Source organism: Periplaneta americana, chromosome 7 (genome assembly GCF_040183065.1).
Source record: "Periplaneta americana isolate PAMFEO1 chromosome 7, P.americana_PAMFEO1_priV1, whole genome shotgun sequence".
Classification (NCBI taxonomy): domain Eukaryota; kingdom Metazoa; phylum Arthropoda; class Insecta; order Blattodea; family Blattidae; genus Periplaneta; species Periplaneta americana.
Genome location: NC_091123.1, coordinates 148,192,753 through 148,206,383, shown reverse-complemented (window position 1 = coordinate 148,206,383; position 13,631 = coordinate 148,192,753). Strand labels below are relative to the sequence as shown.

At 36.6% G+C, this 13,631-nt stretch overlaps 1 protein-coding gene across 1 annotated transcript in view; it reads right to left on the bottom strand.

The window, feature by feature from the left end:
• Nucleotides 1-2,183: 2,183 nt before the first annotated feature.
• The window catches only part of LOC138703570 (acyl-coenzyme A thioesterase 9, mitochondrial-like), a 36,131-nt gene continuing 24,683 nt past the window's right edge, over nt 2,184-13,631 (bottom strand). Inside the window, exons 11-12 of the mRNA XM_069831546.1 lie at nt 8,838-8,988; nt 2,184-3,725 (exon numbers count right to left, since the gene is read on the bottom strand). Coding sequence (XP_069687647.1) covers nt 3,652-3,725; nt 8,838-8,988 — 225 coding nt within the window. The 3' untranslated portion in view covers nt 2,184-3,651. The remainder of the gene's footprint in view (nt 3,726-8,837; nt 8,989-13,631) is intronic.

Below are 13,631 nucleotides of genomic sequence, written 5' to 3'. Positions count from 1 at the left end.
CAACATCAATGCAAGGTTGTGAAAAGGGCTTGAAGAACTCAGTAATTTTAACCCTCTGAGGTTCAATAAGTATCTACATGAATGACTACATAAAGTCATTGATTACACAATATTCAATAGACGACAGCAAGGTCCTCATATGAGAATATAGCTGTATTAGTGTTAACAGTGATTCAAAAACTGTTGTTGAAATGGCCATGAAGTCATTAAAATATGCACTCCTCCAATATATGACTTATACAGTATGTCTAAAATGCAGGTAGTAGGCTATTGACGATACAAATGAGGAAAGTTCGGCTGGCACTGTGTATAGGTCTCAGCATAGCTCAGATGGTAAGAGCACTCAGCGCACCATGTTGAGGGTCCTGGGTTGAACGAATTTTTCTCCATTAATAGTATCTACATGAATGACTACATAAAGTCATTGACTACATAATATTCAATAGAGGATGCTATTCTTATTCTGCTATTTCTAAAACATTGACATCATTACCCAATACTGCCAGGCCGATTTGCATTGCATAAATAAAATATATTATAATTATAGTGAGGCCCACAGACTAACTTTATGTTTATTGAATGTTTCAACATACATTGCTTCATGTTTACTCGGAACATCAAGCCACACACTACTGGGTGTTCATTTCAAAGTGTGTCATGACGTCACTGTTGTGAGTCAGCAATTTGAAGCGAGTTTCAGCTTTTATGTCAGAGAAGTTGCCTATTATTCAAGGCGTTCAATCTGAACTTGAGAACGTGTACAGTATAACTTGAATGTCGTAGCAACAGATGGCGGTCTGTAAAGTCTGTGTGCTACCATAACCTCTTTCGAACTGTGTTTTGCGCGGGCAAGTCATATGCAGGGTATTTGTTATCATCGATTGCGTACGGCAACATTCCACAACACAAATCAAATGCTCCGTGCCATGTTGACCGTCGAAGTTAATGTCAACAAATATGTGAGTAATCGTCTTAGCCCTCTCCCCATATCCCGACAGTAAGAAAAGAAACTCACTTCAGTACGTGTTTTCAAACAGTTCACATTCTTGCCACTATTGGAGTTACCGTACGTATCGGTAAGTAATCTTCAGAATGAACGCCGTACTTGCTAGGCAACTTCTCTCGCATTTAGGTAATATGCCTCTGCGGAAGTGTAGGAAGATTGAATTCTCTAGGCTCATCGGATAGCCACATGACGACATACAGCGAGCCATGACACATTTTGAACTGAACACCCAGTAGTGGCATGCTACCTATTTCATAAAACTGATTAACTATGTCATTTCAATTATTAGGCCATTTAACAAGTTGATGAGAATGCGTGTTATTTATTTCAATGATGATCATTCGAATAACATGATAGAGTTGCTCCTCTAGTGATAAATATGATAAGGAATGGTTCCATTTCAATGTTGTGAAGTAAGAAGAACTGAGTACTTTGCAATGAATCTGTTGAAAATTTAATCAAACCGTTAATTATATTCATAAGTATTTCCATATAATCAAATTCTGACTTTGGTCAGAAAATTCTTGATCTTCTATATTGCACAGGCAGCATTTCTTCGTGTTCATCACTGGATTCACTCAAAAACATAATGCAGTATACTTTTGACTTAAATAAATGATTTATACAACTGAAAATAAATGTTGCTTAATTACCACTGCAAATTTGCGGACAGAATTATTATGAAGCAATAATTAATCAGTTTCCCGCGGTAAATTACTGCAGAATAAATGTTTACTGGAATAGATTTTTCATTATCGTGGTACAGCAGTAGCCTATTTACTGGGTCTACAGCAGTATTTACTGTGGTAATGTTTTATGAAACAGGCTACATCGCAGACAGTTTTTTTTCTCAGGGTACTCATATTTCCCTCTTTCATTCCACCAATGTTCTCCATCTTTTCCCCATTTCATTATCAACTGCAGTACATAGTTAAAAATAGGCTGGGTGAAATCTTTGGGACAGAACGGGTTTCTGAAGCTGATATAGGAAGAGCTTGGAGCTCCAAGTTGTGGAACTTATCAGGCACACGTCTCGGGGGGGGGGAATCACCACATAGCTTTTTCAAGATATTTGTATATAAAAAAATAAAAGGAAAGAAATCAAATTATGAGCTAAAGCATAAAGGTTTTTATGTAAAAAGTCACATCTGGTAACTTATGAGAAAATAACACACAGTTTCTTTTATTACAAATTATTTTTGCTTTATTTCGAGTTGTTATATACAGCAAAATATAGTTTAACACAGACCCATGCACGATAGTGTTCTACGAGCAAAAAGCAGCACGAGTGCCTGCATGGCAAGTTGATGGGCTGTCTCGTGTGACGTCAGCTGGCACGAGACCTGTGGATTACAGTGTTAACCACTACATCAGTTTCCTACAAATGTACAGAAGAAGAACATGTCTCAACCAAGTCAAAGTGATAAAGGAGATCTACCACGCCTACTTTTGCCTACTTTTTTAAGTATGGTTGGAAAGAAAAGTTTTTTTATTGAATATGATGGAACTACAATGTTTAATATGTACGAAAACTTTAAATATTTGAATAAATTTAATCTTACGAGACATTACTCTGCATATGACAGCCAACAATATTATGGCTAGGTGAATCACAAATTAAATTACCGGTAATAAATGAATTCAAAGCAGCACTGCTACCAAAGAGGTTTAAATTAGCAAAATATAACTCTTGGGGGGGGGGGGGGGCATTCAGTCACAGCAACCATGAGTAAAATTACCTCAAGAAAGAAGTGAAGTTGAGAATGTTATTATTATTATCACCACCACCATTACTGTCATTATCACCCCTTCAGTGTATCTATTACATTTTAAATAGAATGTATTTTGCTTTTTGGACAGACACCGAGGAACAGATATACGAGTACAGCAAGAAATCTTACCGGCTCAGTTACTGATTTTTTCTACATTTAGCAATGTTTATCAAAAATGTTGATGATAGAGATATCATTAACAAAAGCTTAATAATGTTTGCAAATAATTATTGCCTAACCTAATGAAAATGTAAGTCTGTTGCCATGTCACACAGCATTGTGATACTTACAATGTATGGTAATATTATTTCATTAACAATTTAGCATTAAAAACGCATCACTGGTTTGATCATATTTGTAAGTCAGTAATGATATTGTAGTTTATGTAGTACATTACTCCTTGAACTTTAAAACTGTCCATGTCATAAAATTCTAAAACACAACTGACGCAGTGAACTTGGATACAAGAGCTGCACTTTGGGGCAAGAGCATGCTCGTACGGGCAAAGCATGCACAGGTCTGGTTTAACAATACAACTTCTTGTTAACGTCTGTCATATATAAATCCCCTTCTGCCGTTGTTTCTCCCCTCCTTCAAGCTCCATATTAAATACAGTATTTCAATACGAATATTAGTAAGAAATTTCTGCTGTCCTCCCAGATAAGTAGAAGAGAGCTGTAGGATGCTCTTACTTATTATTACAAACATGTATGTTGTTTTGTACCAGAAACAATTCCTTTATTTTATAAATCTTTTTCTGGCATGTATTTTTGTAAGTAGAATAGAACTGTATGATTATATCACATATAAATGGAAGACGTGTGGAAGGTAAATAATGCATTTCAAGCATAAAAAAACTTCTATACTGTACTACTATAAATTGGATTTTGGTAACAAGCGCATCACTTTCTGGAAGTGGCGTCTACCATCAATGTACAGCATGGCATCTGCAAACAAATGAATGGAAAATTTACATTAAACAAAAATACAACACGTCAACAAATACTGCGTACACAGTGTAATGTTCTACATGCTGACTCATTAATGTTGTAATTATTTGCACTGTCACGTTTATCAGTAAACCAGATTGGTTTCTAATGCCGAGCTAACTTTTCTCAGTTTAATTGATAACCATTATCAACTCATCCAATTCCTGCACATAAGTTGATGGGATCTTTACAAAGTTCCCTATGTAACTATTGAGTTTATCTTTGCTGATAATCCCTTGGGGCCTATGCCATATTAAATAGAAGTAATAATTTACAATTTCTGAGTTTTGAAATACCAGTAAATTACTAAGAATTTCGAAAAATGACAGCAAACTTCTGTTAAAACTGAACATTTTAAAGCATGCCCATAAAACACTGATCAAATGAATTACATACAGGAGGTTGCATACAGAATACAATATACAGTGAAACCCCGATAATACACGCTTTTTGTTAAGCTATACCATATTATACGCTCTTTTTGTTCGGTCCCCTCGACATCCCTATATAAAACCATGTAAAATACACCACTTAATATGCTCATCATCCCATTTAATACACTCTTTCATCTGCTGAAAATTCTAAAATATCGTACTTTAAAGGATACTCAGAAAATTTTCCTAGACTTCTACTGGGTGTTCAGTTCAAAGTGTGTCATGGCTGGCTGTATGCCGTCATATGGCTAGTCGATAAGCCTAGAGAATTCAATCTTCCTACACTTCCGCAGAGGTGTACTAGTTATGTGTCAGAGAAGTTGCATAGCAAGTACGGCATTCATTCTGATGAGTAGCCGACTTACTGATATGTACGGTAACGCCGGCAGTGGCAGGAATGTGAACTGTTTGGAAACATGTACTGAGCTGGGTTTTTTCTTACTGTTGGGATATGGGGAGAGGGTTAAGACGATTTCTTACGTATTTGTTGACATTAACTTCAACAGTCAACATGGACACGGAGCATTTGATTTGTATTGTGGAATGTTGCCGTACGCAACCGATGATAACAAATACCCTGCGTACGACTTGGCCGCGCAAAACACAGTTTGAAAGAGGTTATGGTATCACACAGACCGCCATCTGTTGCTACGACGTTCAAGTTATACCGTACACGTTCTCAAGTTTAGATTGAACGCCTTGATTAATAGGCAACTTCTCTGACATAAAAGCTGAAACTCGCTTCAAATCGCTGACTCACAACAGTGACGTCATGACACACTTTGGAATGAACACCCAGTACATTTACAGCTAGTGCCCACATATTCAAGGATTTGTAGGAGTCTTTGTTTGGTGAATACAATAGAATGGAATGCGACCCTTGAGTACCTGCAAGACTACTGTATCAGAGCCTGTCCTTCTTGCTGGCAGTTTTAAATCGCATTGTCAGTGAAGACTTGACGAAGAGGAAGTGAAAGCAGGAGACATTCCAAATCCTTCCCGCAATGAAGTCCTTGCCGCGGTGTCTGTGATTTGTAGATTCATTAATGTTTCTAGTAGTCAAATTACTGATGTCACTTTAGATTTAAATCGTGTGGAAAAAGCAATTATTCATAGTACTGAATGAAGTGCAAGACAGAAAACAATTTTTGACTTTTTAATAAAGGGGCACTTTAATTGATAAGACAGTGTATTTTTTCTGACATTTTCTGAAAGGAAAGAAAATAAAATAACCTTTTATCTGCATAATTACAGTATTTAATCTTTAAATTTCTTCAACAAATGTTTACGCCGATTCATATCCTTGTATTAAAAGTAAAAAAAATCCAAAAATGACCCACTCTCGCTAATATACTGTACCATTTAATATGCTATTTTTATGCGGTGCAAGTATTGGGCGTCACTGGCCCATTACAGTCCCTAGCCACTTTTGCCATCTCCTCTTATGTCCTCCAGGAAGTAGACGACCTCTATACTGTATATATGTAGAAGTCGTATATATATATATATACACATATATATACAGGGTGTAACAACTTTAATGTTTAGAATTTCTGGAACATGTTCCCTGACACGTTCTATGTCGATTAAACCTAACATACCTATATCCAAACTTCTATAGGTTTGGAGTATTTGTACCTCAAAGTTAAATTTTTGAGTTTAATTTTATCGCTGAATACTGAAAGAAGTAACACCAATTTCCGAAAGTGACATGTCTATGTCATTATTTTTATTAGTACCATATTGCATTTTAATATCAACTACTTGTGAGTATGAAAGAAGCAGTGCAAAGTTGAAAAAAAAATGTCCTTAAGATTCCAAACACTGTACTTCTTGAAATTTGCCAATAGGCATGTGAAAATACCTGTGCACTAGGAATCCTACGATTGGGAACCGTGCTTGATATGCCAAAACAGCTGCAGTTGCATTGCCATAACACAGTCCATACACATAAACTATGTCAGCGTATTCCTGATGTGTGTACACAAAAGGCATGTTTTAATGGTCAAAACTCAATAAAAAGACTAGTCACAATACGGTTTATTTTTCTCACAACTGTTATTTTAAACTGTTGTCTGTTTCGTTTCCTTAGCAACCTAAACAATTTTAATTTAATTTCTCTTAAAAGTAAAATTTCCTTCATTCACTGCTTTTCAAATGTTTCTTATGTATCTCTACTTAGTAATGCCATAAAATAGGCCTTGTATAAACGGTATAATGCTTGGAGCTGCAAGAAATTCTATTTTTTCCAGCTGTGTTATCTCTGTAACCTCTCAATTTCGGATATAGGTATGTTAGGTTTAATCAATGTAGAATGTGTCAGGGAACATGTTCCAGAAATTCTAAACATTAAAGTTGTTACACCCTGCGTATATATATATATATATATATATATATATATATATACACACAGAGTGGAAGTGAAATAGTCTTGCAGATAGCCGAGAATCCACTAGCAGAGAATTCAAATGGCAACACTGGCAGCTACACATATGATGGACTGAGGATGTGAGATTGTCAAACCGGAATTAATGGGGAAGTGCCAACTTTCTACAGGGTTACTAGAACTAATGGAGCTGCAGAGGGACTTTTCGATCGCACTGTATGTAACGAAAACTATAATATCATATTGGTGGAAAGTTCATAGATTTTCAGAAGAAAATTTTTTCCCAAATGTTTAACAATCTCTTATTAGTTAACAATTGCGAATAGGTTCGTGATTTTTGTCCATGTCGATTGGAAATCTAATAAAGAATAATTTATCCCTCTAGCATATTTCAATAGCATGCACGGTTTTCGTGTAAATTTAATTTTAAAAACCCCTAAATTCAAGCCACTGCACGAAGTGTGCAAATGGCAACATCTTGGCCGAGAGAGCTTACGTACAGAGACTCAGCGAGTTTGTTGACCTCTTACATCTGTATCACGAGTAGAGTGTATTAGCGACATGTTGCCAAACTGCTGAAACTTCGAACTTAATTCTCTAATTAGCCGTGCAATTAATCACAAAACATAATATATGTTTTCTATTTATTTACGTGTACCCTATCGTTGCTTTCAATCTGCAAGGTTATTTCACTTCCACTATATATATATATATATATATATATATATATATATATATATATATATATATATATATACTGGGTGTTCATTTCAAAGTGTGTCATGACGTCACTGTTGTTGGGTCACCGATTTGAAGCGAGTTTCAACTTATATGTTAGAGAAGTTGCCTATTATTTAAGGCGTTCTTCAATCTTAACTTGAGAACGTGTACGGTATAACTTAAATGTCGTAGCAACAGATGGCGGTCTGTACGGTCTGTGTGCTACCATAACCTCTTTCGAACTGTGTTTTGCGCCGGCAAGTCGTACGCAGGATATTTGTTATCATCGGTTGCGTACGGTAACATTCCACAACACAAATCAAATGCTCCGTGTCCATGTTGACCGTCGAAGTTAATGTCAACAAATACATAAATAATCGTCTTAACCCTCTCCCCATATCCCGACAGTACGTATTTCCAAACAGTTCACATTCCTGCCACTACCGGCATTACCGTACGTATCAGTACGTACTCTTCAGAATGAACGCCGTACTTGCTAGCCAACTTCTCTGCCTCTTAGATTATACACTTGAGCTGCGGAAGTGTAGGAAGATTGAATTCTCTAGGCTCATCAGCTAGCCACATGACGGCATACAGCGAGCCAAGACACATTTTGAACTGAACACCCAGTATATATATATATATATATATATATATATATATATATATATTTAAAATAGAGGTGCTAATTCAAAATGCTCGAGGAATCTTTGATGATGCCTATGATAATTTTTCCACAGTTTGGCAGTGAATATCTAAAGTTTTTAATATTCCCTATGGTATATGGATACTGGAGAATGCTGGGTTTGCAGTGAAGGGCCTGTCGTTGAGCAGAAAACTATAAATGAATGAATGCCAGTAAAGAAAGGTGGTGTCCATAAAAAAACATGTGATTTGGTGTTATTGAATTTTACAGCATTTATTACACTTTTCTGTTGAAGTCCTATAAGCAGCACAATGGGTTTAATAAAAAAAGGTAAAAACGTATCCCCGTCACATGTCATGAAGGCACTTGGGGGGCATGGAGGTAGAGCCCCATGCTTTCCATGATCTTGGCACTAGAATGAGGTGGTGTGGTCAGCACCACACTCTGACTGCCTTTTACCCCCGGGAAAGACCCAGTACTCAATTTTATAGAAGGCTGAGTGAACCTGGGGGCCATTCTGGAAATTTGGCAACGAGAAAAATCCAGTTACGACTTGGGATGGAACCCCGGACCTTCCAGTCCGTAGCCAGCTGCTCTACCAACTGAGCTACCCAGCCGCCCCAATGGGTTTAATAATTGTTTATTAAATTAAATCAATGTAATTATGCTAAGGAATGACATTTCTTGTAATACGTAATTCGGTTCAGTTTTAAAAGAAAGATGCTTATATGGGCTAGGTCTTATTTTCAGATCGAACTGTAACTGTAACATGGGTTTAAATGATTCAATTATCGTCGTTTGGTAGTATTAGCAGTTTTGTAAAAAAAAAATTAATGAAGGTACTCGAGGCTCAGCTAGAGCATTCCTCAGTACACAATACATACCACTGTATGATCTTGGTAAAATCCTGTACACTTCCACTGGGTTTTCAAACGTGTACTGGAATGAGTTCGTTGTAATGTTGTGACTTGTTACAGGATCCAGGACATCAGCAAACACGGCCATCTGTACGTAGTTGCGTTCTGTATACACCACCTGTGAACAGACATAGAACAAAATCAAACTCTTACTTTAATGGTCTTATGCTATGTAAATCTGGCCATAATGTGCGAAGTATGCAGTGATGGGAAGCACTGCATCATAAAAACATCCAATGTCATCTTAGATATTTCTTTGCTTTCCCTGCCAAGAGTTTCAACCAGTTAGATAAGTCACTTAGTATATTAAAAATATATATATATACCGATAGTAAAAATTCTTTTATGCTCGACCATGCCGAAATGTAGTAATTATACACCTGGTCGCAGCCCTTTAATACACCTCATTATAGTACACCTCTTCATTAAAGTTCAGGTCTTCCACCAATCAGAAAACGCCATTGTAGCAATATGAAAGTGCAAGTATCGATTATTCTCGGATATGCACTCGAAAGACAACTAGCGAAATGTCACGGAGGCTGGAAATCCAATACTGTCGCAGAATGTTATGTTCTGTTACTATAATAATTAGCGTTAATTGTAAATAATATTCAAATAAATTCAATTTGTCGTCTCGTTTTTCAATGTCTAAATCAATTTCAAGGTTATATCAAGATTAATGTTCATTTTACTCTCTAGATTATATCAAGGTCAATGACATTTGTTCCTCGGAAAAAATCAATACTTTCGCTTCTGCGCACATCTCACAATTTACGAGATATTGCACAAGGTCAGTTCCGCTCCCCAGTCACATAAGAATAACATGAACACTTATGAATAATTTCAAGTTAGAAATATGGTCGAGCATAAAAAGTCGTATGAAACTTGCCTATAATTGAAATTAAGATGCTCGTATGAAAATTATGAAACTCACTTGCACTCGTTTCATAAACATACTCGCATCTTAATTACTACCATTATAGGCTCGTTGCATAATGTACTATTATACATTTCACACTTACTCATTTTTATTCTGAGTTCCCAGCAAAATTCCTACACTTTCCATATCAATTTATTTCGGTTATACGTTTCTCGTTATTTGTTACACTTGTACAATCGTATTTTAAATCCCTAGGAGATACAAAACGTCATTTATACGTTCTAAATAAATTTTTACTCAAAATTAGTTTTGCGTGAAAATGTACGAACGCGAATATACAGTACATGTTCATTGTTAACTTGTGGTCCACTTCGAAATTCGTGGAAATCAGAAGCTGTCCATGCTTGCCTCCAACAATCTTGTGTCCTTTAATGACGTTGTTACTGCTTTACAAAGAGTGAAACGTTCCATAGCACACCATGATGTAACTGAATAAATTAGGAAACAATTGTCACAACAATTTGAGGACATAGATTATTCCTTAGGAGCAAGCAGAAGCAGTCCAAAATAATATTTTTTTAAAGCAATAACATGTTATTAAATTATGAAGATCACACGGTATGAACAAGGTAAGTCAATTTCGTAAAATTTTCTAGGTTGGTGTTCGAAATGTAATATATCAGCCAGCTTTGGCTCTAACAAGCTAAGATTTCCTACATTATCTTATATTCTTCAAGAATATGTGTTATATATTAGAGTACTGTATTATGAGCTCAAAGTTGGCTTAACTATGAAGTTCTAAATGGATAAATCGCAATACAGCGCATGCCAGTAGGGGAAGTTATCTCCATCCTCGTCGCTCAGCACCTCACACGCCTGCTGTATTTCTCTACTGTCTGTCCCTGCTTAGGTGGATCACTGCCTACCGCCTCGCACGTATTTCATATTTTATACAACCAAATTTAATGTGCATTCCACACAACACAACACAATGCAACCAGATTTAATGTGCATTAGACACAACGTTTTTCCCTCGAAGTAACACATGGATCACTGCCTACAACCAAATTTAATGTGCAATAGACACCTACCACGTCGCACATATTTCATATTTAATGCGCATTCCACACAACACAACACAATGCAACCAGATTTAATGTGCATTAGACACAACGTTTTTCCCTCGAAGTAACACATGGATCACTGCCTACAACCAAATTTAATGTGCAATAGACACCTACCACGTCGCACATATTTCATATTTAATGTGCATTCCACACAACACAACACAATGCAACCAAATTTAATGTGCATTAGACACAACGTTTTTCCCTCGAAGTAACACATGAATCACTGCCTACAACCAAATTTAATGTGCAATAGACACCCACCACGTCGCAAGTATTTCATATTTAATGTGCATTCCACACAACATAACACAATGCAACCAAATTTAATGTGCATTAGACACAACGTTTTTCCGTCGAAGTAACACATGAATCACTGCCTACAACCAAATTTAATGTGCAATAGACACCCACCACGTCGCAAGTATTTCATATTTAATGTGCATTCCACACAACATAACACAATGCAACCAAATTTAATGTGCATTAGACACAACGTTTTTCCGTCGAAGTAACACATGAATCACTGCCTACAACCAAATTTAATGTGCAATAGACACCTACCGCCTCGCACGTATTTCATATTTAATGTGCATTCCACACAACACAACACAATGCAACCAAATTTAATGTGCATTAGACACAACGTTTTTCCCTCGAAGTAACACATGAATCACTGCCTACAACCAAATTTAATGTGCAATAGACACCTACCACATCACACGTATTTCATATTTAATGTGCATTCCACACAACATAACACAATGCAACCAAATTTAATGTGCATTAGACACAACGTTTTTCCCTCGAAGTAACACATGAATCACTGCCTACAACCAAATTTAATGTGCAATAGACACCTACCGCATCGCACGTATTTCATATTTAATGTGCATTCCACACAACACAACACAATGCAACCAGATTTAATGTGCATTAGACACAACGTTTTTCCCTCGAAGTAACACATGGATCACTGCCTACAACCAAATTTAATGTGCAATAGACACCTACCACGTCGCACATATTTCATATTTAATGTGCATTCCACACAACACAACACAATGCAACCAAATTTAATGTGCATTAGACACAACGTTTTTCCCTCGACGTAACACATGAATCACTGCCTACAACCAAATTTAATGTGCAATAGACACCCACCACGTCGCACGTATTTCATATTTAATGTGCATTCCATACAACACAACACAATGCAACCAAATTTAATGTGCATTAGACACAACGTTTTTCCGTCGAAGTAACACATGAATCACTGCCTACAACCAAATTTAATGTGCAATAGACACCTACCGCCTCGCACGTATTTCATATTTAATGTGCATTCCACACAACACAACACAATGCAACCAAATTTAATGTGCATTAGACACAAGTTTTTCCCTCGAAGTAACACATGAATCACTGCCTACAACCAAATTTAATGTGCAATAGACACCTACCACATCACACGTATTTCATATTTAATGTGTATTCCACACAACACAACACAATGCAACCAAATTTAATGTGCATTAGACACAACGTTTTTCCCTCGAAGTAACACATGAATCACTGCCTACAACCAAATTTAATGTGCAATAGACACCTACCGCATCGCACGTATTTCATATTTAATGTGCATTCCACACAACACAACACAATGCAACCAGATTTAATGTGCATTAGACACAACGTTTTTCCCTCGAAGTAACACATGGATCACTGCCTACAACCAAATTTAATGTGCAATAGACACCTACCACGTCGCACATATTTCATATTTAATGTGCATTCCACACAACACAACACAATGCAACCAAATTTAATGTGCATTAGACACAACGTTTTTCCCTCGAAGTAACACATGAATCACTGCCTACAACCAAATTTAATGTGCAATAGACACACACCACGTCGCACGTATTTCATATTTAATGTGCATTCCACACAACACAACACAATGCAACCAAATTTAATGTGCATTAGACACAACGTTTTTCCCTCGAAGTAACACATGAATCACTGCCTACAACCAAATTTAATGTGCAATAGACACCTACCGCCTCGCACGTATTTCATATTTAATGTGCATTCCACACAACACAACACAATGCAACCAAATTTAATGTGCATTAGACACAACGTTTTTCCCTCGAAGTAACACATGAATCACTGCCTACAACCAAATTTAATGTGCAATAGACACCTACCACATCACACGTATTTCATATTTAATGTGCATTCCACACAACATAACACAATGCAACCAAATTTAATGTGCATTAGACACAACGTTTTTCCCTCGAAGTAACACATGAATCACTGCCTACAACCAAATTTAATGTGCAATAGACACCTACCGCATCGCACGTATTTCATATTTAATGTGCATTCCACACAACACAACACAATGCAACCAGATTTAATGTGCATTAGACACAACGTTTTTCCCTCGAAGTAACACATGGATCACTGCCTACAACCAAATTTAATGTGCAATAGACACCTACCACGTCGCACATATTTCATATTTAATGTGCATTCCACACAACACAACACAATGCAACCAAATTTAATGTGCATTAGACACAACGTTTTTCCCTCGACGTAACACATGAATCACTGCCTACAACCAAATTTAATGTGCAATAGACACCCACCACGTCGCACGTATTTCATATTTAATGTGCATTCCACACAACACAACACAATGCAACCAAATTTAATGTGCATTAGACACAACATTTTTTC